Raw genomic sequence first — 26,362 nt, 5'->3', positions numbered from 1 at the left:
GGCACAGTTGCAGCAGAAGAGCTAGTTAGGCAAGAAGCACCATGACCAAGAATCGCTCTTCACTCTTTTCCGCACGCACTGTCGTCAGACAATCCTCAGGTGGCAACAAAACCTCCCCAGAGCTAATCTGAAGGCGTTTCAGCTGCTCCGTAAGGTTTAAGGCGAACAGCATGAACCACGCCAGTTGCGAGACAGGTTGACAACTACGGATAATCATCATCATCATCTGCCAAACTACTACTCCCACTGCAGTGAAAAGGTCTCCGCCATTTCTCTCCAATTAACCCTGTCCTTTGGCAGCTGCGGTCACCGTATGCCCGCAAAATTCTTAGCCCCATCCGCCCAGCTAACTTTCAGCCGTCCCCTGCTACGCTTGCGTTTTCTTGGAATCCACTCCGTTATCCATAAACCCCAGCGGTTATATTGCCTTCGCATTATATGCCCTGCCCGAGCTCATTTTTTTCCTCCTTATATCGACTAGGATGTCATTAATTCGCGTTTGTTCTCTTACCCACTCATCCCGCGTCCGGTCTCTTAACGTTACACCTACCATTTTTATTTCCATAGCTCCCTGCGTTGTCCTTAACTTCAGCTGAACCCTTTTCGTTAACCTCCACGTTGCTGCCCCATAGGTGAGTAGCGGTAAGATACAGCTGTTACATATACTTATCTCTTGAGGAATATTGTTAAACTGCCATTCATGACCTGAGAGAACCTGCTATATGCGCTCCATCCATTCTTATTCTTCTAGTTATTTCCCTCTCATTATTCAGATCAGTGGTCACTACCTGCCCAAAGTAGACGTATTCCTTTACCACTTCGAGCCCCTCGCTACCAATATTGAACTGGTGTTCCCTTGAGACTGTTGAACATTAGTGTGGTTTTCTGCATGTTATTGGAGTGGGGCAATTTCATGTATCAATTCGGCGAACTTTCAGAATATGAGATAAGGACCATTGCACAGGGCAAGGATTTTCCATATAGTCCGATTCGGTGTGATGGACACCACAGGAGGAAGAGCCAGCCCGGTGAGAAATGGGCTCGCCGATGTCAGCGGTCGTAAACTAACTTAAAATAGGTTTCTGACGTGGAAAGGAAGGCGCAGGCGGTTGGTTCTAATGATAACTCGGTCTGGCAGAGGAATCGCCCACAAGTAATGGCGCCTCAAGTTAGGCTCCATTGTTTGTTGGCGATTCCTAGCGCGAGGACGCACATACAGAGTCTCGGGCCAGGTCTTAAGTATAAAGCGGTTTACTATCACATGGTGTCGCGGAACGGTGCCAGGGTGTCGTTGTGGCAGGTGATCAGGGGCCTTCGTGGCACGAAACAAGAGGCCGTCTCGGCGGCCGCCTCCCCCCCCCCCCCGGAATAGCCAGGTTCCCCCTGCCCCACTCGGGAGAGGAAGGGTGAACGAGGGTACTCGCGGGGAGAGGCGCGGGATTCGAGTGAGTGGCCCTCGAGCGGGCCCTACAGCGTCTTCCAAGTTCTTTCCCCTCGTGAAGGTGCCAGACTTGTGGCTGCTGACTACTGGCGGGCGCAACGCTCTCTGTGGCGTGATCTGGACCGTCAATATAGACCCCCTACTTCGTATCGACCCCTCTTCTGACTTTAGCATTCCGCGCAGTTTATATAGGCGTGACCGTAATTGCGTGCGCCAAATTCGCTTTGACGTTTCTTACACACAATACTGTCTTCATAAAACTGGTGCATCACGCAGCCCTCTGTGCCCGACCTGTGGTGGTCGCGAAGATTTTGGACACTTTGTCTGCTGCTGCCAGAATTTTAATGCACACCGTAAGACCCTGCTAAGAACTTAGGACTCCGCCAGAGCAAAGCCCTACTAATGGAATATGTCATTGGACCTTGGAATGATGCGGCTTCGGATGCGCGTGGGACAAAAGCCCTAATACCTTATCTTAGGGATACGGGCTTGATGGACTCACTCTGAAGATCCTGTGTGCGTTTTGACGCTTTATTTTTTCCTCATCTCTCTATTCCTTCACCCTCATCTGGAGTAGCATGCCAGGTTAACTACCAGGCACCCCTTTTCTATCTTTATTGAATTGCCTCCCTTTCTCCCCCTCCTTCTTCGGTAACCACCTTCCGAGTGGTTCCCATGGGAAGTCACCCATCGGCACGGCCGCACTGGAGCAGCGGCACGCGCTTTGTATCTCCGCCACCGTGTCCTCACTACTGCTGTGCCACCGGTTACAGCCCCCCCCCCCCCCCCACTGGCCTTCTCGTGTTTCTTTCTCTTTTGTCCCCGTGTTTCGCGCCGTTTTCTTGGTCAGACACCGACGACTACGGCATACTACGGCGACTCGAAACTCAGGCACGGGCGCTTAACAGCTGGCACAGTAACAAACAGGTGCTGTAGGGGGGCTTCCGGAATAATTTAGGCTACCTAAATCTCTAGCGTGACCTCACGTCACGCAGCACACAGGCGCATCTTGCGTTTCGCTTCCACCGAAACGCGGCCACCGCGGCCAGGTTCGAACACGGGAACTCCGGCTCAGTAGCCGAGAGCCCTCACCATTGAGCCACCGGGGCGAATTCGACCTCAAGCGACACGGCTGGATCAGAGATGCTGCCTTCTCCGGATGGTGGCGGGGGATGCTCATCCGAGTCTGATGAAGTGGAAACTACTTAGGGGGGTGGGAGAGGGGGGCCGTAAGTATTTTTAGGTAGTACTCTGGGGGCCGCTGAACAATCAGCAGGAGACAAAGGTGGCGGTGGCGCTGTGGCAGGCCTGTCCGCTCTAGCAGCTGCTGGCTTTGTTCACCTGGGTGTCGTCACGAGCCTTGAATTCCCTATGCTATGCTAAAATTGTGAAACACAGTTTATCTATAGAGTGCCACGGCAAGTTTAGCCTTCCTCGCCAACGTTTTGAGAGCACTTACCGCCCTAGAGTCAGTGTTGTATTTTTATAGGAGCTATAGCGCATTCGGCTGGTCAAAATCGGGTGCTCTGTCTACAATTGCCTGGCTCTTTCTAAGCGGTCGCCTATTGCTCAGAGTGCCTCGAGGCACTCAGACTTTATCCTCAGAACAGTTGGGCTGAGTTTCACCCTCTAGGCCACATTGGTACTTCACACTAACCGCAGCGCGACCCCGGCACGACGGCGATATACTGCGGCGCGGTCGCCCGGACACGGCTGGACTAGAGTGGCGGCTGTGACCCGGAGGAGGACGGCGAAGCATATGTGACAGTGTGTTCATATCCTTGCGCTCGATTCCTGCACAAGCTTCGAGCCGACGATATTTATCAGTTTGTGCTGAAGTCTCGAAACCGTCGATGTGCGAAGCAGCAGAGATCACCGCGCTAACGCCTCTGGTGACTGCACCAGAGGCGTTTGCAAGTATGGGAAAGTCTTAGCACGAGGCACCATGTGAGGTGTGCCCGCATTTGAAGAGCTATCGTTAGGGGTCCAGCTCAACGTAAACCCCGGTGTCGGTGGAGTGTTGCGAAAAGCAGGTGGTCCATCTGCCGTCTAGGTCACGTGACCTTCGGCATGCCGTCCTCACAGGGGCGGATTTGAGAGGGCGGTGGAGTATTAGGAACGGTGGCATCAAGTCTAGTTATTAGCAACGGCGAGAGCCGGCTCTCGAACTGAACGGACGTGCCTTTCGCAGCTCCTGCTCCCTGGCTGCCCGGTGCGGGCCGCCGCTGCTATTGCCGCTGCCGGGGGCCAGAGGCCTTCACCCCTGATTCCTGCGGACTCCAACTACTACGGACCTTTCCATAGCGGACGACGACGACATCGGGCGGTTTTTTAACCGCTTTTTGTAGGTCTAGACTTGATCGCGGCTGCTTTCCGCCGCGGCCGGTGAGGAAAAAGAAGTTTCTACTCCTGGCTGCCTCAGCTCTGATGCGGCCTTGGGCTCCTTCGGGAGCTTTCGGGGGGCCCTGCCTGCTGCTCCTGCGACCGGTCCGGCAGGCCGATTTGCGATTCGCTGGCCACTTTTGTGGTCGGGCACTTCGCTGCGGCCTGCTCACCTTTCTGCGGCTGTCCGCGGCCCTGCCCCGGTTCGAGGACCGTCTTGCTGCGTGGCCTGTCTACGCGACCACCTACAGGAGGGTCTTCCCCCACCTTCTGACGCCCGACCGCGGTCCCCGCCGGCTCCCTTTTTCGGGACGCCGGCCATTTTTTGCCGCTTTTACGCGGTGTTCGGACTTTGGGCCTCGCTTTGACGCCCAGCCCTAGCGAGGCCCAGGCCCGGCCCCGTTCTGTCCCGCTGGTGGTCGGGCATCACTCGAACGCCACCGCTGCCATGAGCGCCTCGGGCTCTTCCCCTACTGCGTTGCCCACGGGGGCGAATTCGCCCGTTGTGGAGCTACCCCCAGTTTCGCCGGACATCACCTCGGACTCGGGCACTTCCGGTTCCCGGACCAACCCTGCGAGCTCACCGTTCTCGGCGGCCAGGGACGACCTCCTGGCTCCCATTTCGGCGCCGGACCAGACCGTGCCGCCTCCTGATGCGCCTCGGGATGTCGAGGGTCCCGGGGCGTGCGGGAGCCCTCAGCGGCCACCTTCACCTAGCGACGACCTTCCTGTCCGGGGGTCCTCCTCTGGGGAGCCCCCTACATTTCCTGCGGTGAGCGACACACCTTCTGCGGTGCCCGCTCCCGCCGAGGCGCTCCTTAACCTGGAATTCTGCGCAATGCCAGATTTTAACGAGGTGACTGCGCTGCAGGACAAGCTGGTCGCCTATGTTAACTGCTGCGAAAAAAGATTGCTGTCAACTATCGTGTGGCCATCATTGCCCTCTTTGGTGAGGTGGTCAACCAGTGTGCGCGATACCAGGCGTTGGCCTCTGATGCGCGCGGGCGAACTGAGGTCTTGCTGGCCATGTGGTCCGACGACCACCGTTAGTGCTCGGACGCCAGGGCCCAGGCCTCTACTGCGGAGGCGCGACGTGAGGTCGCCGCCCCGCCCGTCCCGCGACCCACTTTTGCGGAGGTGCTTCGGGGCCCTGGGTATCGCTCTGCGGCTTTTGGTTCTGTATCGGCCGCGACTCCGGCTGAGGCGCCTGCTACTGCGCCACAACGTAGGAAAGTGATGCACCATGTTGCATTTGTCACTGCGACCTCGCCGGATTCCGCCTCCCAGGCGCACTTGATTCACACCCTCAAAGCAAACATTGTCCCAGAGGACGCAGGGATAGGTTCCGTAACGTTCAGACCGACGCAGAACGGTGTCACCGTCCTTGCGCACGACCACGCCTTTGTTGATAATCTGCGCACTGCAGTAACTGCGAATGCGGTGACGCGCACTACCTGCCAAATTAGGGTTGCGGAACGTCGCCGCCCTCACGTTCGCGTCTGGGACGTTAACCCTTACGTCGCGGACGACGACGTCATTTCGAACAATAATATCAAAAACCCTGGACTGAATCTAGACCCCCGAACAACATCGCGCCGGTACACTTTTCGGGCGCGCGATGGGACGAAGACGCACGTCCTGCCAATGGCGCCCAATGCCTTTGCACGGGTTACAGACTAGGGGTCGCTTAACGATTGGATGGTCCTCTGCTCCCGTGGCAGAGGACTTACATGTACCCATGTGTACGTTCTGTGCGACATACGACCATTCGAGGCGCAACTGTCGCGCGAGGGCGGACGCTGCTAGAGCTGTGTGCACGAGGTGTGCTGGCGCCCACGTCGTATCCAATGGTCCTCAGTCGGAGGGCGTTCCTGTCGCGTGTGCCGCCTGCCGTCGCGCCGGACGGGAGGCTCCGCCTGAATGCCCTGTCATGGCTGCCCGCATTGCCCGATTGCGCCCACGCATTGACTATGGAACCACGTAGTTGCATGACTTCTCGAGAGGGTGGGGAGAGAGCCGGACTGGTTTTATTTCTGTTCATATGCATGCGGCTCCGGTGTTTCGTCTACGGACGATGGCGCGGCCCTCCATACATTTATTCCTTTCTATTTCACTATTATTTAGCTTCTTCCATGAGCGTTATTTTTCTATTTTTTCAATTTCTTTCCCTTTTAAATAAGTGCTTTATTCGTACACCTTCCCTTTTTTTCCAGTTTTTTCGTTTTCACGCTCACTGCGCTCTTTTTCTCCACCATACCATACCGGTCCGGTTCTCTCCTTTTCCTATTTCCCCAATTTCATAGAGACGTTTAGTTGAGCGCATCTACGTTCCGCTCCGCTGCTACTTCCCCAGCGGAACGTAGCGGAACAACGGAACGTAGCGCGAGTAAAGAGTTTTAGCGCAGCGTCTAAAACGTCCGAATGAGCGTAGTAGAGCGGAGTAGTGTTCCTGCTTCTTGGCAGCAGTGACGGCACTGTGAACGCACCGCACCCTTGCTTACCTCGCACCCTGTCTACTTGCAGCCCATCTGTATCTTCGCCTACCACCTCTACCGACGCCCGAGCAGCTGCCTCGAAGCCTAGTTGCCTCGAGCTGAAAAAGCAGACTGCACCAGATACCGACTACGCCCACAATCTGCGCCTGCGCCCTGGTCTCCTTCACCAGCGCCTCTACCGGCTTCTTGGCTGTATAAAAAAGACCCTCCCCGCTCAGCCCCTCTTCTTGGCAGCAGTGACGGCACTATGAACGCATCGCACCCTTGCTTACGCCGCACCCTTTCTACTTGCAGCACATCTGTATCTTCGCCTACCACCTCTACCGACGCCCGAGCAGCTGCCTCGAAGCCTAGTTGCCTCGAGCTGACAAAGCAGACTGCACCAGATACCGACTACGCCCACAATTTGCGCCTGCGCCCTGGTCTCCTTCACCAGCGCCTCTACCGGCTTCTTGGCTGCATAAAATGGCTGCCTTCTGGCAGCGACGCCAATTGATGTCTTCATTAGTGACTATCCATTGACTGTCTTCATTCAGGAGTCATTAATGCCCAGAAAAGCGACCATCTACCCATATTCATGTTTGTAGATTATTTTACTCTCCTAAAACAACACAAGTTTCCTGTGGTACAACACCGGCGTATACACCAGGCCACATTAAATTCCTTTCGGGCAGCACTCGCAGGCGTGGACTTGAATACCGTGCTCAGCAATAATGATCCAGAGGACGCATATGGTGCCTTCATTACTACATTTAAGTCTGTCTATGACCAAAATTTTCCACTTGTGACTTATAAAAAAAACCCGCAAGACCCGCAAGCCCCCGGATAACAAAAGAATGTCTTGAAATGATAAAACAAAAATAAATCTTTACAACTGCCTCATCAAAAGCCGATCCCTCGATGACCTAGCACGTTTTAAGGCGTATCGAAACAAAGTCAATTCTTTTCTTCGCCAAACAAAGCAAGAGTAAATGGAAACACTAATTAATCCGGACGTAATTAAAAGGATCCAGACGTAATTAAATTATCGTATGGAAAACGATAAATGAAGTTTTGAAACGAGGTGGACATGCCAGTGGCGTGTTTGAGGTCTTGGTTGGTAACACACCACTCAGTGGGAAACTTTTGGCAGAAAAATTTAATGATTTCTCCGCCTCACTGGTAGATGGCAACCACGGACCCCAGAATATCAAATGCCTCGACTCGCGGGTTTCTTCCACTGCATTCTTCATGCCAACGGACGCCAATGAAATCAAAGCTTGCCTTCTGACTCTCCATAAAAGCAGGTCGCGAGACATAGACGATATTAAACTCCAACCAATAAAATATGTAGCCGATGTAATTAGCCCAGTTTTAGAGCACATTTTGAATTGCTGCCTCGAACATGCGGTGTTTCCCCGAGGATTTCAGATTGCCAAAGTAACCGTTGTTCATAAGGGTGGTGACAAAAATGACCTATCCAGATATCGCCCAATTCCTATCCTCCCCATTTTCTCGATGTGTTTTGAAAAAATATTATGCAAGCGAATGTCCAGTTTCTGCGAGAAATGTAACATATTAACGCCTAGCCAGCATGGCTTCAGGAAAAACTTTTCTACAGAAACTGCGCTTCTAACCCAAAAAGAACTAATTCTAGAGTCCTTTGAACAAAAACTTTTCACTCTCGGCATTTTTATTGACTTTTCGAAAGCGTTCGATCATATCAATCACAACACAATGTTGGCGAAGCTCGAACACTATGGTTTTCGCCGAAAATTTCATCAAAATATTACGTCACACTTTGGGTGCCATGTCTAACAAGTAACAGTAGACAACGATACATAAAATTTTATACATCTGTCTTCTGGTGTGCCGCAAGGCAGTTTTCTGCTGCTTTTCTTTCTTTATGTAAACGACATAGTCTGTATAAGTAATCCTCCAACTTTTGTCGTTATATGCAGACGACACCACTCTATTTTTCCGAGCAGCACATGTGCGACATCTTGAACAGCAAGCTACAGATTGTTTGCAGAAACTTCACGAATGGTCTGAGTCCAATTCACTGATTATAAACACAGGAAAAAGCAAAGCTGTACTTTTTAGGCCTCGTTATAAGGATCCTGCTGTCTCACACATTCATCTATAAATGGGTTCCTCATTCATTCAAATAGTTCCTACGGTCAAAAGCCTAGGAGTGCTTTTTAATGAAAATTTATCATGGGATGAATGCGTTGAAAAAATTAGGGACAAGTAGTCCAAGGTTGCTGGTATTGAGTCCCGACTGCGGTACCTCTTTCCAAAGCATATTAAGCTGATGCTGTACAACGCACCATTTTCCTCTGTTGCTAACTATTGTATTTTTTTCTGGGGAACAACATCACTTATGAATATCAAACGGTTGCATTTATTTCAAAAGAAAATTGTTCGAAATATTGTTAATGCTAAAGTTTTTGAACATACGGAACCGATTTTTGCATCGCTTCGCATCACCCCCTTCCCCAAATCTTTGAATCTATACTACTGAGGCGGTATAAAACAAGTATTAGAAAAAAATAATATATTTATGGTGCACCTGTCGAACTTAAAATGTAAAAACCTGAAGCATCCTCTCGTACTGGTTTTACATGGTTCGTGCCGAAAACTCGAACGAATTATAGTCGCCAAATGCTTTTATACACTCTTCCGTGCTCATTAAATAAGGCATCTAAATTAATGTACACTTAGGTACCCGTCAGCGCTTCTTGCAACTGTGATTTGTACTTATTTTGTATTTTCTTTCCGGCGTGCTTACTTGCCATTTTATTTTATTTTATTTCCATATTCACGTAGTGATCCTGTTATTAATGTATTGTAATGCTGCTGTCAAGACATTTTAGGCTGCGTCGACCCCTGTCAAGCTTTCTCTCTGGCTTTTCGTCGACGCACCCAACATTCTCAAGATGTTGAATAAATTGAAATTGAATTGAATTGTATATGCTCCCGCAGGGAGCAGAGTTGCGTGTCTGTTTTCCCTCGCCGCTCCGAACGCCATTCGCCAAGAGGCGGTCACATGATTTTCGTGACGTCAGGTGTTCAACTTTCCGCAGGGAAGCTGACTTCACAGGCGCAGTGCCGAGCGACCCCTCGTCAGCTCGACGCCTCACGTGAGCCCACGCTGTCGGCTACATTCGACACATTTCCAGTGCACACGTGTGGCGTCAGGTTTGGGGTTCTGCTGTGGCAGTGAGCCACGCCGTCGTCAGCTATGACTGCGTGCAGTGCGACAAGCTGTCACAAACGCACTGGAAACGGCAAAGCGTTTTACGAACTGCCATTTCGAAGTTCGCGGCTGAAGTGCGTCGGCAATTAATGTGGCTTTTGAGAATGGGCCGCGTTGAGCGCGACGAAATATAACTTAATGACACAGGTGAAAAGATAATGCTTAATAAAAATTAAGTCAGCTAATAATATCAACGAGAGAGAGTACTTTCAATGGTTTTTAAAGATTCGTCATTTCACTGCATTTAGCAACGGGGTACATTGTGCATAATGTTTTAGGCAAGGAATTGAGTTTTAATTTTTTTCGTTAGGTCAGACTCGCCTGTTCAACGCATTGGTGTTGTTTTAGTCTACTTGCCTGTGACAAGCTGCAGAATCATTTTAATGTGGTTCTAGGGAGATGCGTTTTCATATTTTCCGTGCATAACTCGCACAGAACACGTGGCGGTGCTAGTTGTGAAAAAGTAATTCATAGCTATACTCTTTTTTTTTCTCTAAAGATGCGCACAGAGGAAGACAGGACGGGACAGGCGCTGTCCCATCCGGAACAGGACTGCTTGTGCACCTGAAATTATTTTGTCAAGAAAAAGAACTCGCTGGCCTTTTCTATAATTTTTCGTCAATTTGTCACGACTACAATTTGCTGTTAGTCTTTGGCGATTGTTTTTCAATGCTGCATGCACACCCACGGCCAATCACTGATTAGTTTTTGGCGTTACGCTTAAAAAATTGCGATCGAGTGCAATTTGTACGCAAATAAAAAAACAAGCCCAAGGGCTCTACACAGCGAGCCTATGTAGCAGACCCTGTACGCACTAGCGTGGGCTTTCCCGCAGAGATTGGAGCATGGTGGCGGACCTTCTCGCCACTCTGCTCCCTGCGGAAGCATATACAGGAACACTAGGATGCGCCATTAGTGAGCGTCATCTGTCGTGCCAGCATCGAAATGCGGGTGCAAAATCAAACTGACGTCGAGCTGGGTTCTTTCGTTTGCAGTTAAAAAGGAGCTACGCTGAGACGCAACTACATATCGCTGTTCTGTTCTGCGTGCCCTGCCGATTTCTTCTATCCTGCTTTGTTGTTAACGGTAGATAAAAATACGAACCCTGTGACTCTAGATCCCACCGCAGCCGTGACCTCGTGGTAGAGCCCCCACCTCGGCCTTGGGAGGTGGTGGGCTCGACTCCCACTGCCGCCGGTTACCCAGAGGTCATGCTTTAATTGCTACAAGGCATTCCCCGACCTGGTGCTCGTCTTACTAGGGTGCATGGCCTGGGAAAGGAGTCGGCGCCTTAAATCCCGACACTGTGTGAGCCTTGGATGGGCACACTAAATGCGCGTCCGCTGTTCTTGAGAAAGGATCCCCCGCCTTCAAATCCGGAGTGAGCCTTGCATGGGCATACTAAATCCCCGTCCGCTGTTCTTCTGTCGTGGGGCTCGAGGATTAGTGTTCGCTCACAACCAGTCTCACCCCATCGCGTGCTTGGCTGATGTGTTGGTTTGGAGGCACATCAAGGGGCTCCTTTTTTGCTTTTCTTGTCAAACTTTTATGGCGGTTTAACGTCCGAAAGCGACTCAGGCTATGAGGGACGCCGTAGTGAAGCTTGAGGGGACGCTGGGGGGCTCGCGATCCCTCAAGCAGTCGCGCGCTCGCATTTCAATAACTATGGAAATCGGCTGCCATTTTTTGTTTAGTATCGCCTTTACCTCAATGCAGTCGCCGCTGCCGGAATTCCACACCGCGTCCTTCGGTTCAGCCCTCGAACGTGAGAGCCACCTGGAGGAGTAGACGGAAACGCTAACGGTGCGCTCAACAGCACCGGTCGCGTCGGCATAAAAATAACCCTGCTTTATTCCTTTTCCCGTAACGAAACGCCCTAGCTCCTGACACTTGATCTGACCTCAATAACGTTTTTCTGTGCTATGCTATTATTTTAGCTCGACATCATTAAGGAGCTCGTTTCGCATAAAAGCCGGTGTGGTCGGCGCCTTTGGCCGTGAGCGCAAAATGGCGCATCTAGCTGGGCACCTGAACCGCACCGTAAGGGAAGGGATTTTCCTTCTTTAACGGTGCGGTACGGGTGTCCAGCGAGAATTGTGAGACAGGCATCATTTCCCTTGCTTAAAACCAAATTTTCGCCATTTCCTTTCCGCAAAAAACAATTATTATTATTCATTTCAATCTCCCTCCCTCACGGCCCGGTTCGTGTGTCCACCAAGATATGTGAAAGAGGCGTCTTTTCCTTTCCTTAAAAAAATGTTTTCATTTGACTTGCCTTACGGCGCGGTTCGGGTGTCCACCAAGATATTTTTCCTTAAATTGTCCGGTCGAGGGCTCGCACTGAAGAACGATGGCGTTCCGTGGATTCCTTGTCAATGCTGCAACACGCAGTCGCGTCCTGCTCTTAAAGGCAAAGCTGAAAGCCCGTTTCACATGAAAGCGAACCGCTCGCGAACTCCGCCGCCGCGGCGCATACACCCTCTCCATCAAGCGGCGGAGGAAGCCCCAGCGGCTGCAGCGGCGAGGTTCCGGCAAGTTGGAAATTTTCGCGGCGGGGACGCGGCAGCACCGCATCTCAACCACTGACGGCACGGCGATGCCACGCGAGTCTGTACGCTGCACGTCCAAACTTTTGCTTAGGAAAGATATTGTATAGAGTGTTGTTTTATGCTTAAAACGCAATAATTATATTTATTTAAATGAACTGTGAAAAGAAATGACAAAATAACGCTTTTATATTACGCTTTTTTTGTTTGCAGGCCACCAAAACTGGTTGCAGGCGCATATCTTTTGCCAGAAACATTGGGTTTCGTAGCGGTGGGAAACGCGGAGCGGCGATGCATGTGAAGCGAAAGCTCGCGAACCGCTTCGCAGCGCCGCGCCGCTGTTCGCTCTGTTCGCCAATTCGCTTGCATGTGAACCGCCCTTAAGCGTCCTCAAAACTTTAAAGCGAAAGCTTTACTGGCCGCGAACTTGCGATTTCGCCGTGGAGGTGCTCCGAGGAGGCACATGAAGTCACAACGCGCACCTCGCCAAGGATATTGCTCGCTTTCTCTCGCTCCCTAGTCACTAGCCACTCCCTAGCCCTTAGAAGCACTGAGCCACAGGTGTACCGCCACTGCGCAGCGCCGCGCCTTTCCGCAAAATCCAACTTTCAATTTTCAGTTCTTTCTTCTTTACCTCCCTCCTTTATTTTTTCCTTCACGGCGCGGTTCGGGTGTCCACCGAGATATGTGAGATGGTTACTGTGCCATTTCCTTTCCTCAAAAACCAAAAAAAGTGCGAACACGTACAAGCGTACAAAAAACACACGAAGAAAGAGACTGAGAATCCACGAGCGCTTACTAGCTCTTACTAGACACCAAAGCGCTCGTGGTGTCTGTTTCTTTCTTTGTGCGTTTGTGTTTTTTGTGCGCTTGTACGTGTTTGCAATGCATCAACTCGCCCAACAGTCCGTGCTCCAAAACAAGTGAGCCGACGGCATTCACAGAGCTCATTGGCGTTGACAACTTTGCAAAGGCCTTTCCATGAAAGGCGCACAACCGGCTCCGTGGGTTAGTGGAGACCTCAATCTCGCTTTCATGCATCTGTCCTTGATGTCAAACTACAAAAGCCTGCTTTGATTGCGCTCCGCACACTGGATAGGAAGCACGCCCTCCCTGCCACCCTGGGGGTGGCATGCAGTTAATGTTTGATCGCGAGAGATTGATCACGAAATGAACGCTGCGGTCTAGCTATTGCTCCAGTACCGCATGTCAGCCACAACGCTGTCAGCGCTAATGCATTCAGGCCACACCTCTCTCTCTCGCCACCGCCACATGTATCAAAGCACGAATGAGGCGTCCGCATATCCAGGGAGCCAGTTATGCGCCCTTCCTGTCCTCAAAGCCATCACCGTCTAGAACATTGTCAAGTTCATGAACACAGTGAACGCCAACATCTTTCGCTTTGTATATTCTGGATTTGCTCAGCCTCGATGCCCGAGCCGGGCGCATCAAGGTACCCTATAGGATGGATGGATGGATGAATGCATACGGCTGAACCCCTTAAATCGGGCGGTGGCTCAAGCCACCTAGCCATGACTTATGAAATTTTACTCTTCTCTTCATTTTAGCCAGCAATCAGATAACTTTCGCTTGGTTATTTCCACCCGCTTAAAATATATTTTCCCTTCACTGCCATTAAACCCCAATGCCTTCGATAAATCAGCCCCGCTGCTTTCCACTGTAGGGTGAAGCAATTTATCCACATTATTTTGCCTCAAGTTGTCCACATTATATGCGCCACTAGTGAGCGCCATCTGTCGTGCAAGCATCAAAATGTGGGTGTAAAATCAAAATGTCGTAGAGCTGGGGTTTGTTTGCAGTTGAAAAAGAACTGCGCTGAGACGCAACTTAATTTTGCTGTTCTGTTCTCTGTGTCCCTGTCGATTTCTTCTTCCTTTCTTTTTCTTTAATAGTAGATATAAAAAACATATCCTGTGGCTCTTGCTCCCACCGCAGCCGTGGCCTAGTGGTAGAGCATCCGCCTCGGCTTCGGGAGGTGGTGGGTTCGACTCCCACTGCCGCCGGTTACCCACCGGTTATTCTTTAATGGGTACAAGCCATCCCCTGCCTGGTGCTCGGCTTTCTAGGGTGCATGGCTTGGGAAAGGAGCCCGCGCCTTAAAATCCCAACACTGTGTGAGCGTTAAAAGTGGTACTTCCGTCAGGCTCACTGCTGGGTGTGAGCGTTCAAAGTGGTACTTGCGTCAGGCTCACTGCTGGGGATCGCGGATTGGTGTCCGCTCACCACCGATCCCACCCCTTCCATTCTCGGGTGATGTGTTTGTTGGGTGGCACATCAAGGGGCTCCTTTTTTTCCTTCTTGTCATAGATTTAAGTTTATGGCGGTTTAACGTCCGAAAGCGACTCAAGCAATGAGGGACACCTTACTGAAAGTTGACGGCACGCTGGTGGCGGGGGGGACTGTGAGGACTTTTTCATTCCTGTGTGTACGTTGAGCCCTTCCGTTACCATGCCCAATTTTATTTTTCCCCAGTAGCTCTTCCTACTAAATTAAAGATTTGGCCAAATGGGCCCTGTTCATTTTTTATTTAATTGGTTTATTACTGGTGGCGCTATGCAGGTACAAGCTATTTCTCATTCCACTTTATTTTTGTCATTGATTTTCTGCTTTTAACCGGGAATGAGCCCTCGAAATTCGACCGCCACGGCCGGGATCGAACTCGCGTCTTTCGGGCCAGCAGCCGAGCGCCGTAACCACTCAGCCACCGCGGCGGCCGGTTGCAGTATGCTGTAGAAGGGAAGCCACACAAGTTGAAATAACGCGTCTCGGAAACTTGCTGTGCATTTGAATGTTTTGTGATGATATGCGCTAGTTTATAACCTCAGTCATCAAATGTGAAGAAAAGTGTGTATTCTCGTTTCTGAAGTGGCAGCTTCAATACCCTATAACTGAAGTTCTATAATATCCAAAATAATAATTTTACCCTTATTGCATTCCTTAGTATCAAGACGACCCAAAGGCATACATTTCAGCGATTTTCCCACAGCAATTTTTCTTCCAAGCTCTTCGCAGAATGATTGCATAACAATTATATAAGTGCCCAAGAAATTGTTTTACATGAAATTAAATTGCATATTTACAATCAGTGCGCAAAAATACATGTTCCCTGAAGATTTCATAATTATTACTACATTAATAAAATTTTGTTTTCAAGACCAGGCTCCCCGCTTAAACATATACAACAGAACAGTGAAATAGCAAGTGCACTAAAAACTAGGTGATATGCTGCATATCGTCAGCGACGGCTGCAGCACTTCACTGTTAGTGAGGTTACTCCAATCGGAAATAGTTCGTGGAAGGAATGAGTATTTAAAGCAGTTATTTCGAACCCGAAAAGGAGTTAAAGTTAGCTGGTGTCGTTGTCGCGTCGCATATCCGCACGAAAAAACAAGCAAATCGGTAAGCTCCGTTCTGTAGTGTCTTCTGATTAATTGATATATAAATTTAAGTCGTGCGCAACGATTTCGCTCAGTTATTGTTAAGAGGCCAGCTTGGATTAAAAGATGTGTTACTGATGTACGTCGGTAATTGTTATATAGGTATCGTGCCGCCCTCTTTTGAACCTTCTCTAATTTATTTGTTAGTTTCCGTGAACTGGTCCCAAATGATAGCAGCATAATCTAAGGTAGGCAGAACAATACATTTGTAAGCAAGTAGGCGTAGTAATTTAATCAAGCAGTTTAACGTCGTGAATTGACGCTTGGCCTGCGAGGGACGCCGTATTGGAGGGCTCCGGATTAGTTTAGACCGCCAGGGGGTTTTGTAGCATGTGCCAACATCGCACACCACACTGCCGCCTTTTGCACTTTTGCGGAGGCGTAACTCGGCCTCCTCTTACCACAAAAATGGCCTGCTCACATGTTTCAGCACCTTTGTCGCTTTTCTGGTGCTCTGACTTGCGCACTGCACAGAAGCCACCGCAGTGGGTGACTGCTGCTGCATCCTAGTTTTTCATGTTGCGTGCCGCTATGTTTGGCCCGTTTAAATGTTTGCACACCTCGGTTAGTCATTAAGCATATTATACGACCAGAATTCGTCAAAACTGTAAATTTAGGAACTGGGAAAATGTCTCACAAGGTGTTGTTTGTAATTCTAGGAGAGATTTCTGCTGTTCGCGATTTTGAGCGTATGAACTGGCAACATATCAACAAGGTCTGAATATATTCATAGTCTAGGCAAGTGGCACAAACTGGCCCAGGTGACACGTGAGTGAGCGATGTCCCCACTGCTGTGCCACTTGCATGATCGTAGTCTGCAGCCCAGTACCACAAACTGGCCAGGTTGTCATGCTAGCAAGAGGTGCTGCTAGTACTGTTGCCACTTGCTAGGTGTGAACATGTGTAATGCTATATGCTGGTCAAATGTTTAGGAGAATCCCTCAAGGTGGAGTAGATTTGTAAGAGAGTAAATACTCCCTTATTACAATGCTGTATGCTGTGACGGCGCAGACATTTCTCATGTCTGGGGGTGGTGGTGGCACCGTCACACCTAATACTAAAACTGGGCTTTCCTAAATCTACTTGCCCCGGTGGAAGTCAAGTAGATGGAATTTCTCACTACTTTTGCCAATGCCCTAAATATCTATGCTCCGGTCCTTTTGCTTCATCTAAGTGCAGAACTGTTTTGGATAATTCTGTAGCTTGCGGTAACTGCTTAATAACCAGATGTGGAATGCCTGGCATCACTTCTTTTTTCTTCATCTCCAAGTTTTTTCTCAGATTTGGTCCTTTTTTAAGCACATTTTTCTTCTAGTTGCATATTCAAGGCCAGCGAGGTATGGCGCTAGCACGAACCAATGCCTCAGTCAAACCAGTTCATGACTTTTAATTATCTTGGTACCGATTAAAACTTTTACAGCCCCATTTTTCCTTTGCATGTTGGTTTCCTTCTTGTTTCAGAGGATTCCAAAATTTCTTCCAGCTGTTTTATCGTGTTTTAAATTTCTATTCTTTCCCCCTTTTGGCTATGATAATTTTGTTGCTGTTTTTTGTATACTTCTTGCGTGGTGTTTTGTAGCCGCTATATGATATTACTGCTTCGTGTTTTTTCCCTTTCTGTGTATATATTATACATTTCTGCTTATACTGTTTCATTTTCACCCAATTGTGATGTTATTGTGCACAGTTATTTGTGCTGATTACATGATAGTCTGTTGTTTTTCATTGCAGAGTGCTTGAACATGACTGCCTTGCCAGGACCTCCCTGTCAGGGACCTGTTTTGGCAGTATCAAATAAAGGAGGGCATGATCACATATTTTTGTTGTATTATTTATTTGCACAGATCCGGGTTTGGATGTCCAGAATAGAACAGAGAAGACAGCAGCATAATTCTGTTTCCTTAACAACACAGTTCCCCAATATCCGGTTCGAGTCTGCTTTTCAATGATTTCTGCTGAGAAGTGTTGAATGTAAACTTGATGAAAACACAATCCCAGGGAGAAGTGCGTGTCGGCGATTCATGTACACAGCAAACATGTCGTCCCGCAGGACCAACAGCATCAAGTTTCCTGTTCTTGCCTGTTTTCATAAAGTTGCTCCCGTTACCACTGGGTGGGATATCGTGTTTCACAACCACATGATCCCTTCAAAAAAATGCTTCTGCACACTGCAAGTCTGCTTTACAGGTGTGAAAAAAGCACGTATGCCCAGGTGTTTTTATTGCAGTCATACTATTGTGCTGTCATTCTGCTGACCAGCAAGCAGTTCTGCAGTTATTCTTTGACATTTATTTGAACTCTCTCTGTTGCAACACACAGAAGAGAAACTCTGCCATGTTGTCGCAGTGAGCTAGCGGCCACCTCATTTTGATTTTGAGGTCTAAATGGCGACAGAAGAACCAGGAGGACCTCATCATGCAAACTGATGAAATGACTGCACCAGGCATTTTTGTAGAAACTTTCTACACACATGCGCTTATATATGCATATACACAAACTTGTTGTTTCAAATTATTCAATACAGATTTTTATTTGAAAAGCTGCGAAAGGTACGTCTATGCAGGTTGATTATACAGCAAGGCAGGCATCACGTACATAACAGAACATAACGAAATAATGAGTAATTAACCAATATAAATGGAACCTCTTTTTTTTTCATTCAGGGCACAAGATTACACTGACAAATTGAAGGCCTTCAATATAGGAAGTAATCCCAGTTTAAAAAACTTCTGAAACAGAATCGTAATTCGAGACATGGACCACAGAAAATATGCAATTGGCAGCTCGTAAAAATTGCCTTTCCCACATTACATGTTCATAAAAGGGCGTTGCACATGGCATCGTTACAGGAATTGCGCCTACATCACCTATGTTCTAAAACCGCCCATTTTCGATATGTAACGTGAGAAAACCCAACTTGAGTTCTCTGAAGCTATTTTCATGTTTGATATCGCGAGGCTTGATACAGGTTCTGAAAAGCTATGCTTGCCTCCGATTTTGACACCCTTCAATTTCACAATACAGCACCATACCATGCCATTGCACTCTGAACAATGTTGCCATAGAATCAGTACCCACCATCAAGTATTTTGGGGTTCACATAACATCCGACCTTTCTTGGAACAATTACATAGACGCGATTATTAAAGCGGTCATGACATGTTCTCCCCACAAATTATGATTTTATGTTACAGCCACTAGCCACGGCATTATCAACTATACATAAAAAAGGCTTACGGCCCTATGCGCACATTTCAGCTGGAAAGCTAGAAATTGCAATTAGAAGTTATCGGTTCTAAGCCCCTCCCGATGGCAGTGACGGCCATATTGATGCAGCCTGAGTGACGTCATAAATCGTTAGCACTGCCATCATCTCCAAAACTGCCACGCACAGCCAGTGTGGAGCACAACATGCACCTACTCAAGTCCCGCCGTGGCACACTGCGGTGAAGTCTCCAAGATCAGACATGAAACAGGACACAGGCCTTTGTTGCCTTTGTCCCCCTGTTGTGGGGTGTGGGCTCCTCATTCTCTTGCCAACACCACTCCTTCACCCCTAGCATGAACAATGAACAACCCACTGCCCTATCCTCACTATGCGCAGTTCAGTTGCAGGCAAGCACGTGACCATTGGTTTATGGCGTCACGGATCGAGGGTGCGCCAGTGTTGCCCGACTCTCACACGGTTCAGGATAACTTAATTACAAATTACTTGTCGCACCAAATCAGCTCATATCTCGCCTACTTGTTCAGATATACTTAACAAAGTACATGCAATAAACAATTTGAGTCTGAAGAATGGTACCACGACCTCTTTAACAAGGCATCGAAAGCATCTGAATTCCTTCAATGCAACCTTGGTTTAGGAAAACCCAGACACAATGTTTAGAATTAATTAGTGTGCTCGAAATGAAATATACCTCCCTGATTCGGAACAGATGCACATATACTAACAAAATCAGAGTTTGGAGAATCAGCCTGCCCAATTTATATCTAAGAATTACTGAGTATCAAAGAAATGAAACAAATATCTGAACTTACCTCTGCTCAAAGGACAGCAAATATTTTCCATTCCCTCCTTTTTCACAAATAATACCATAGTCACTCTTCCTTAGCTTTGTGCCATATCACACCAACCTGTCGTGTTTTTACCTGCATTGATCACCAACTGAAAGACGCACATACCTTTCCTCAATTTGCTTATTTCATTCACCTCTCTTCCACCCCATTCGTTAATGGAATCAACTGCCTGGTACCATTGCATGTGCCATTGATCATGATAAATTTGAAGCCAGTCTGAAATGTTACCTCAAGCTATAGTCGTGACCCTTCCATTTTTCTGTGCCTTTTGTGCAAACAATGCACTCAAATGAACATGACTGTCTACTGCTATCTGTCTTTATATTAACGTGATAGCGTTAATGGCCCCGTTCTCCAGAACATCTGGTGGCAGCGTTGTGAGCAAAAAAAAAAACACTGGCATGGCCCTGGCAGGTGGTCCACACAGAGCAACCTAGGAGGCAGATGGGCCACTTAGGTCATGTAACCTTGCAGCGTCCTCGCAGCCTGCCCACTGGAAAAGAGCCAAGTGCCCACCATGGCATGGGCCAGTTAAATGAACGATTGGTCGCTCGGGAAGAGCAACTGGGGCCGCAGAAGGCCCACTGCTGGGAGCACCTGCCATCACAGGGCAGTGGCGCATTGCTTAACCGCTGCACCACTGCGCCAGAAAGGGTACGAGGACTCCCGGCGATCTATGAATGTCAAGTAGAGAATCACCTGTATATATGAGAATTAACTCATTACGCTATTTGAGGCTAAAGGTGAACATAAAATCTTATATTCTTATATTTGTGGTATTCAGTGTGTTCCAGTTTATACCAGCAAGGTTCAGGTCACCAGCCATGATAATTTTACTTCCAGACATGTGCTTGAGCATATAATATAGAGCCAAGATAGGTTCCTCCAAAATTCCAAAGTGTGTAGATGGTATCCACATGTAAGAGACATTCTTGCAGATGCAGCTTGCACCGCACAGCTTCGACACCAGGGACATCTGCCATTACAGAGGAAGATACGCTTTGTTTCAAAAATGCAACACCCCATTCCCTTGATCCTACTTCCCTGCACAAAATCACATACCCGAGTGGTACAACTACAGTCTGACTTGCATGGCAAAACGAGTTTGAGACTCTTGGTCAGACCACAATGTGGGCTGCAGTTTGCCTGAAAAAATAGATGCGTGTTCAGTAAAGGTTCGTCTTTGTAAGACCAGAATATAGTCGGCAGTTCCAAACCTGGCCAACGTGGCAAGCAAAAAAAATTAAAAATTTTTCACATACTAGTCCAATTTTAACCCTTGTGCATACGTGCCTTCATATAAATACCTTCAAGCCTGGCATAATTAAAATCGCCGTACTCTCAGCTATCTAAAACGTAATCTTAAGAGATGCCCTGTTAACCCCTTAAAAACTTGCATATCAGACTTGTTCTTGCCCAATTTGAATTCACATTCCCCATGTGGTCACCACACCAAGCCTGTTTAATACAATCGTTCAAGCGAATTCACACCTGCACAGCGAGTTTTCTAACCACAAAATATGACCAGTAATCTAGCATTAGTAATGTGAAGTTATCGCTATCGCTCACTAAAGTTAATTACAAACACTAGAGTTATGTACGAAGATTGCTTTGCTTTGTCCAAGTAGGCATCCTACTAACCTTCCCCTAGCTGAACCACATTGTGCATCCCGTTATCTTTATAAAGACAGCAGCTTTAGGCACTTATTCGGTCGCACCACTGCTGCTAATTTGACAGCCCTCCCGCAAGCCATAAGCTGCTGGAATATTTCTGATCACATCGCTTCCATTAATGACCCTGCAGTCTTAAATCACCAAGAGCTGTTATGCTTTTCTAGGTTTATTATGTGCTGTTTTGTACTTTGTTAGCCATGTTTTAAATGTTCATTTAAACAGCAGAAATAAAATGTGTTGGTGTACTATTCTCCAAAGCCTTATATTGTATTACATATGATTTTCTGCACCACGTGCAGTTCTGTAACTTCTTTCCTACATGCTTGCCTTTTGTGTAACCCATTTATGGTGAAGCTTCAGAAGTTTGAAAAAAAAAGGACAGATGATTATGACAGTGGGTAATGTGAAATTTGAGTGCAGCTCTTCAAATGCCACTAGCCACCACTGGCAGGTGACGTGTTACGCTGCTAGCCACCTTCCAGTTGCCTATTCCTCCACTCTCTCCCTGGCAGGTGGCGTTTCACTCTGCTACTACCTGCCATGCCAAGAGTGGAGGAATGAGCAATCAGTTACGCAGATTGTGCCAAAGACGTTGAATGCAGGAACATGCGCTCAAGAGCTTCTCTCTAAAAAAGTGATGTCCTACACGTATGCGGCTTTTTTCTCTCCTTCGCTTTCTGTATACGCCCTCCGCACATAATACTCCTATTGGAAGCCTGTGAGTGTTTTGACTAAATGAATCTCCTGTTGAGAATTTGCGACGGAAGGGCAATGATTGCTTTGGCTAGGTGCACAGCAATTTATAGCACAGCTGCAGCATAGAACTTAAATGCATGAGGAATTAAATGACGAGGCAGTACAAGCAGCATCAGCCCCCATTATTTTGAAGTCTAACTAACAAAACAGTCCCAGATTAAGCGTTAGAAGGTGACGGAAACACCTATGGTCGTATTAGCACAGACGTAATTGCTGTGCATTTTTCAAAGGACAAAATATGTGATCCCCACGCATAGCAATGCGTGAAAGAGTGAAAACTTCATTGTGCAGTCGACATGACAGTAGAAGTTCTTGGCACACTTAAATATTGGCACCTCACAAACAGTAGCACAAAACAGCCCATTATTGCCTTTGCAAAACCATGTTAAATGAGCCCATGATGACAGAGGAATGTCTGCAACAGAAAGGTGCTGTGGTAAGTGGACACAGACATCATAGGCACAAGGTAATATCTACCTATGTACTTTGGTTCGCAGCGCTTTTCTCTTTTATTTGCTGCCGAGAATTAGATCGGTAGTAGGGCCTTGTTAGGCTCAGGCCAGCTGCCTTTGGCTTGGCCGTCGAAGACCATGCTCTGTGCAATATTGAAAATAAATAAAACAAAAATGCCTTCGTTTGAAAGCGAAAAACTAGCAGGTCTACCAATATTCCGAACTCTCCGCGATATCCTGGCGTGATAGTTCACGTTGCGTACTGGTGAACGATCCTACAGTTTCGCTGTGTCACTATTATATTGAAGTCTAACTGAGCGCCGGGAATTCACATCCACACAACTTCCAGTGCAAAGTAGCCGGGACGCGTGACAGGCGAGGCGAAAGACTCGCTGCACAGTTCTTTAAGGGCACAGGGTAAGGTAAAATTAGAAAAAAATCGTTTTTTTTTTCTTTTGGAATTTTAGAAGTTCAATTCTTTCTACACATGTTCCATGATCGCACTTTCCTCAGAAAGCCATATTTACGGCTGAAAAACGCTTTTTCCAAAACCAAGTAGTGAGCGGCCACGCCCCCTTTCAGGATTAACGTCAATGTTTTCAACCAAAAAGTCCACCACCTGATTTCAAAACTTGTCTAAAATCAGCTACATATAAAAAATTGCCTGGCAACTATTGTACAGCTCCTCTTTTTTAGCCAAGACAATCCTGAGACGCTTTGCACGTTTTTTCCACGTTTCTGCAACCTTCATGCAGCTGCGTCTGAGTGCTATCCCTTTCGATCAGTATTGTAAATTGTGCCGGTGTTGGTTGCTGCTGATAAGTTGAGATGCCCAGGGCAAAGAAGGCCTTCGTCAGGCGTGAATTTCACGGCAACCGCTACGCTCATCGTGAAAAAGCAAAAGGATGTCCACGACCGAATGAGATCCCGAACGCCGAACGCGCCAGCTCCTCGACATCGAAGCTTTCAAGATTTTCTCTGTGCTTCCAGGAAGAGGATGTGCTACAGAGCAGCAGCCAATATGCCTTAATGGACATGGACGGCATTTGTGCCGCAATTACACAGATTTGTGTGCGCAGAGAGTGCGGTGGAAGTGTTGAGCTCATCGAAATTGTGACAAAACGGGTAGGTGTTGCAAGCGTTTACAGTTTGAACTGTGAAGTGTGTAGTGCCGCACAACAATTTGAGACGTCGAAGAAAACTACTTCTGGCCTCTATGAAGCCAACCTCAGGTTAGTGTATGCCTTGAGGTCCATTGGTAAGGGAATGGCTGCAGGAAATATACTCTGTGCTATGCTAAACCTTCCTAAGCCGCCGACAAAGTTTGCGAAATACAATCAAGAGCTTCTAGGTCACATCGAAGCTGCTGCTCAGGAGTCGATGAAAAGGGCAGCTGACGAAGCTGTGCAGCTGAATGAGGGGGATAAAGACATCGCAGTTGCTCTTGATGGAAGCTGGCAAAGTGAGGCCATACTTCCAATAACGGCATAGTCTATGCGACCAGTGTAGACACTGGGAAAGTGCTGGATGTGGAGGTTTTGTCTAAACGTTGTCCAAAGTGCAGCATCAAGGGTACAAACAGTGACCCCCTTCATAGAGAGGTGTGCCAAAGCAACTACCAAGGCACCACCGGTGGAATGGAAGTCGCAGCAGCACTGAAAATTTTCGGCAGGAGTGAGGAGCTTCACGGCGTTCGATACGTCAAATACCTTGGGGATGGTGACAGCAAGGCTTTTATGGCTGTGAAGGCACAAATGCCATATGGTGATTCCATTGAAATATCCAAGGTTGAGTGCATAGGGCACGTGCAAAAAAGGATGGGCACAAGGTTACGAAGGCTAAAAAAAGGAAACAAAGCAGGAAAACTCTCTGATGGAAAGAGCCTCTCGGGCCGAGGCCGACTGACTGATGCAGTAATAGACAAGCTCCAGACGTACTATGGTTTGGCCATCAGAAGAAATGTAGGAAACCTGGATGAAATGCGAAAGGCCGTTTGCGCAACCTTCTTCCACTTATCGGCCACAGACGATGACCCATGCCATGGACTTTGCCCAAAGGGACCTGATACGTGGTGTGCCTTCAACAGAAGTCAGAGGGCAAGCCATTTTTCCACAAGGAGAGTTTGCCTGCATCTGTCTTGGAGGCTATCAAACCCATTTATAGGGAGCTATCGAAGGCTGAGCTCCTAGAGAAGTGCCTGCATGGGCGAACTCAAAATGCAAATGAGTCGTTCAACTATGTTGTTTGGGAACGCGCGCCAAAGAATGTGTTTGTTAGGCTTCGGACCCTACGGATGGCAACACTGGATGCTGTTCTTTCATTTAATGATGGTAGCATCGCACGGGCCAATGTTTTGAAGGCGTATGGATTGAACCCAGGGAGCAACACCATCAAGTGGCTGAGGGAAGCTGACCATAAGCACATGTACTTTGCGGACCGAGCAACACGACAGCTTACAAAAGAGGCCCGACAGTCAAAACGACAAGCCAAAAAGCGAAAAAATGACGGCGACAGTGACTACGAAGCAGGGGGCTATTAAACCAATTACTATGGAGGCGTTTCTGCGAATAAAAAATGGTTTTTCACGTCTTTTTTCTCTTTACGCTCTATTATCTCAAAACAGTGTTTTTTCTTACAAAGGTACCATTATTTCCAATGCCTTTCAAGAAAAACGGCTGATTTTTTTTTTTGCAATCATCTACATAAGTGTTGCCGACTACTGAACTAGAATTAAGCAATTTCACTGAGCAGTTATTCTGTTATGAATTTTGAATGCGCAAAGAAAGGCCAGATTTGTGTACTACCGGAAAAAATTTTATTAAAAATCGAATTTTCAACACATTTCAAATATTCTAGTTCAGTAAAAAGAGCACAAAATTTGGCAAACAATGATATATGTATTATTAGGCTACTGTTATTAGTTAGTGAGAAACATGTACCTCAACATGGCCTAAAATGCATGGGAAGTATAGGGCTTACCCTGTGCCCTTAACTGACACAACTTTCAGTGCAAAGTAGCATGCAGACGCGAGAGGCAAGACGAAAGGCTCACTGCAGTTTTTTTTTTAATTCACACACAGAAATGAAACATACAGTGCTCGGTGAAACTCATCGGACCTGACGTTTAAAATTAATGAGCATCAGTGCCGTCAAAGGTTTGTATTTCGTGTACAGCTCATCTTCCACCATTTCAAAAACAGCCTGCTGGTACTTAATGTTCAAGTAAAAGCAAAGCTTTCCTCCACTCTAGCACTCGTTGCTCAAGCATTTGCCAGCCATGTAAGGCCAGCTACGAAAATTCTGTGCCATATTTCCAACAATCGTACGCACTGAATCACTTGATATACCTGAAACGTTCACCTACCTTTCGTAGGCTGACGTCTTGGGAACTATTAGCGATGTTTTGAAATGTAACACATGCAGCATGGAGGCGGCCATCTTGTCTACCGCTTTATGGTCCCCTAGCGGTCAACGCCAGTACTGCCATAGCAAGCATATTTGAAAGCAAAACAAAAAAAAACATGTCGAAATGCATGCCAGCACATTTAAATGCTCGCATTTTAGCTTTGCTAACACTGAATAACGTACATACTCCAAGTGGTCAAGATTTCACAATGATTTTCACGTTTGTAAGTTTGCAACACAGTGGTTGGCAAACAAATTTGGCTGCTGATGATGACCCTAGCACAACAGCGCTTTTTGTATAATTGGCGCGGCGTTTGAAAACGTTAGCGCTATGTTAGGGCCAGTGCAGACGACGGGTGCCGTTTGAAAAAGTGCTGACGCAGATGATTCGTGTCGCAGTGGTTTTGATAAGGTAGCGCGGCAAGCGAAACGCGC

General features: G+C 47.7%; 1 protein-coding gene and 1 long non-coding RNA gene across 3 annotated transcripts; one reads left to right on the top strand and one right to left on the bottom strand.

The window, feature by feature from the left end:
* The first annotated feature begins 3,850 nt into the window (after positions 1 to 3,850).
* Positions 3,851 to 17,366, top strand: LOC144113147 (uncharacterized). Of its 2 annotated transcripts, none has more exons than XM_077646065.1 (2): positions 3,851 to 4,595; positions 17,292 to 17,366. In XM_077646065.1, exons 1-2 carry the CDS (start codon positions 4,272 to 4,274, stop codon positions 17,298 to 17,300), a joined length of 333 nt encoding a protein of 110 aa, XP_077502191.1. In that variant the 5' UTR covers positions 3,851 to 4,271; the 3' UTR covers positions 17,301 to 17,366. The 2 variants fall into 2 exon arrangements, with proteins under 2 accessions (XP_077502191.1, XP_077502190.1); XM_077646064.1 differs by lacking the exon at positions 17,292 to 17,366 and adding an exon at positions 6,347 to 7,054.
* Positions 17,367 to 17,375: 9 nt separating this feature from the next.
* LOC144113148 (uncharacterized) lies at positions 17,376 to 25,979 on the bottom strand. Its single transcript, XR_013310656.1, has 3 exons — positions 25,887 to 25,979; positions 20,703 to 20,786; positions 17,376 to 20,639 (listed from the first exon to the last, which is right to left on the bottom strand). It is a non-coding gene; the product is annotated as an uncharacterized LOC144113148 (long non-coding RNA).
* Between the last annotated feature and the right edge of the window lie 383 nt (positions 25,980 to 26,362).

This window comes from Amblyomma americanum, chromosome 1 (genome assembly GCF_052857255.1).
Source record: "Amblyomma americanum isolate KBUSLIRL-KWMA chromosome 1, ASM5285725v1, whole genome shotgun sequence".
Lineage (NCBI taxonomy): Eukaryota > Metazoa > Arthropoda > Arachnida > Ixodida > Ixodidae > Amblyomma > Amblyomma americanum.
Note: the sequence above shows the minus strand (reverse complement) of the source record. Positions and strands in the feature narration are given on the sequence as shown.

What these genes read in the sequence shown, in the direction of transcription:
- LOC144113147 (XM_077646064.1), top strand. Translation starts at nt 4,272, where the DNA reads ATGAGCGCCTCGGGCTCTTCCCCTACTGCGTTGCCCACGGGGGCGAAT. An exon ending in AGCCCCCTACATTTCCTGCG is followed by an intron (nt 4,596 to 6,346) that starts GTGAGCGACACA and finishes GTCTACTTGCAG; the next exon opens with CCCATCTGTATCTTCGCCTA.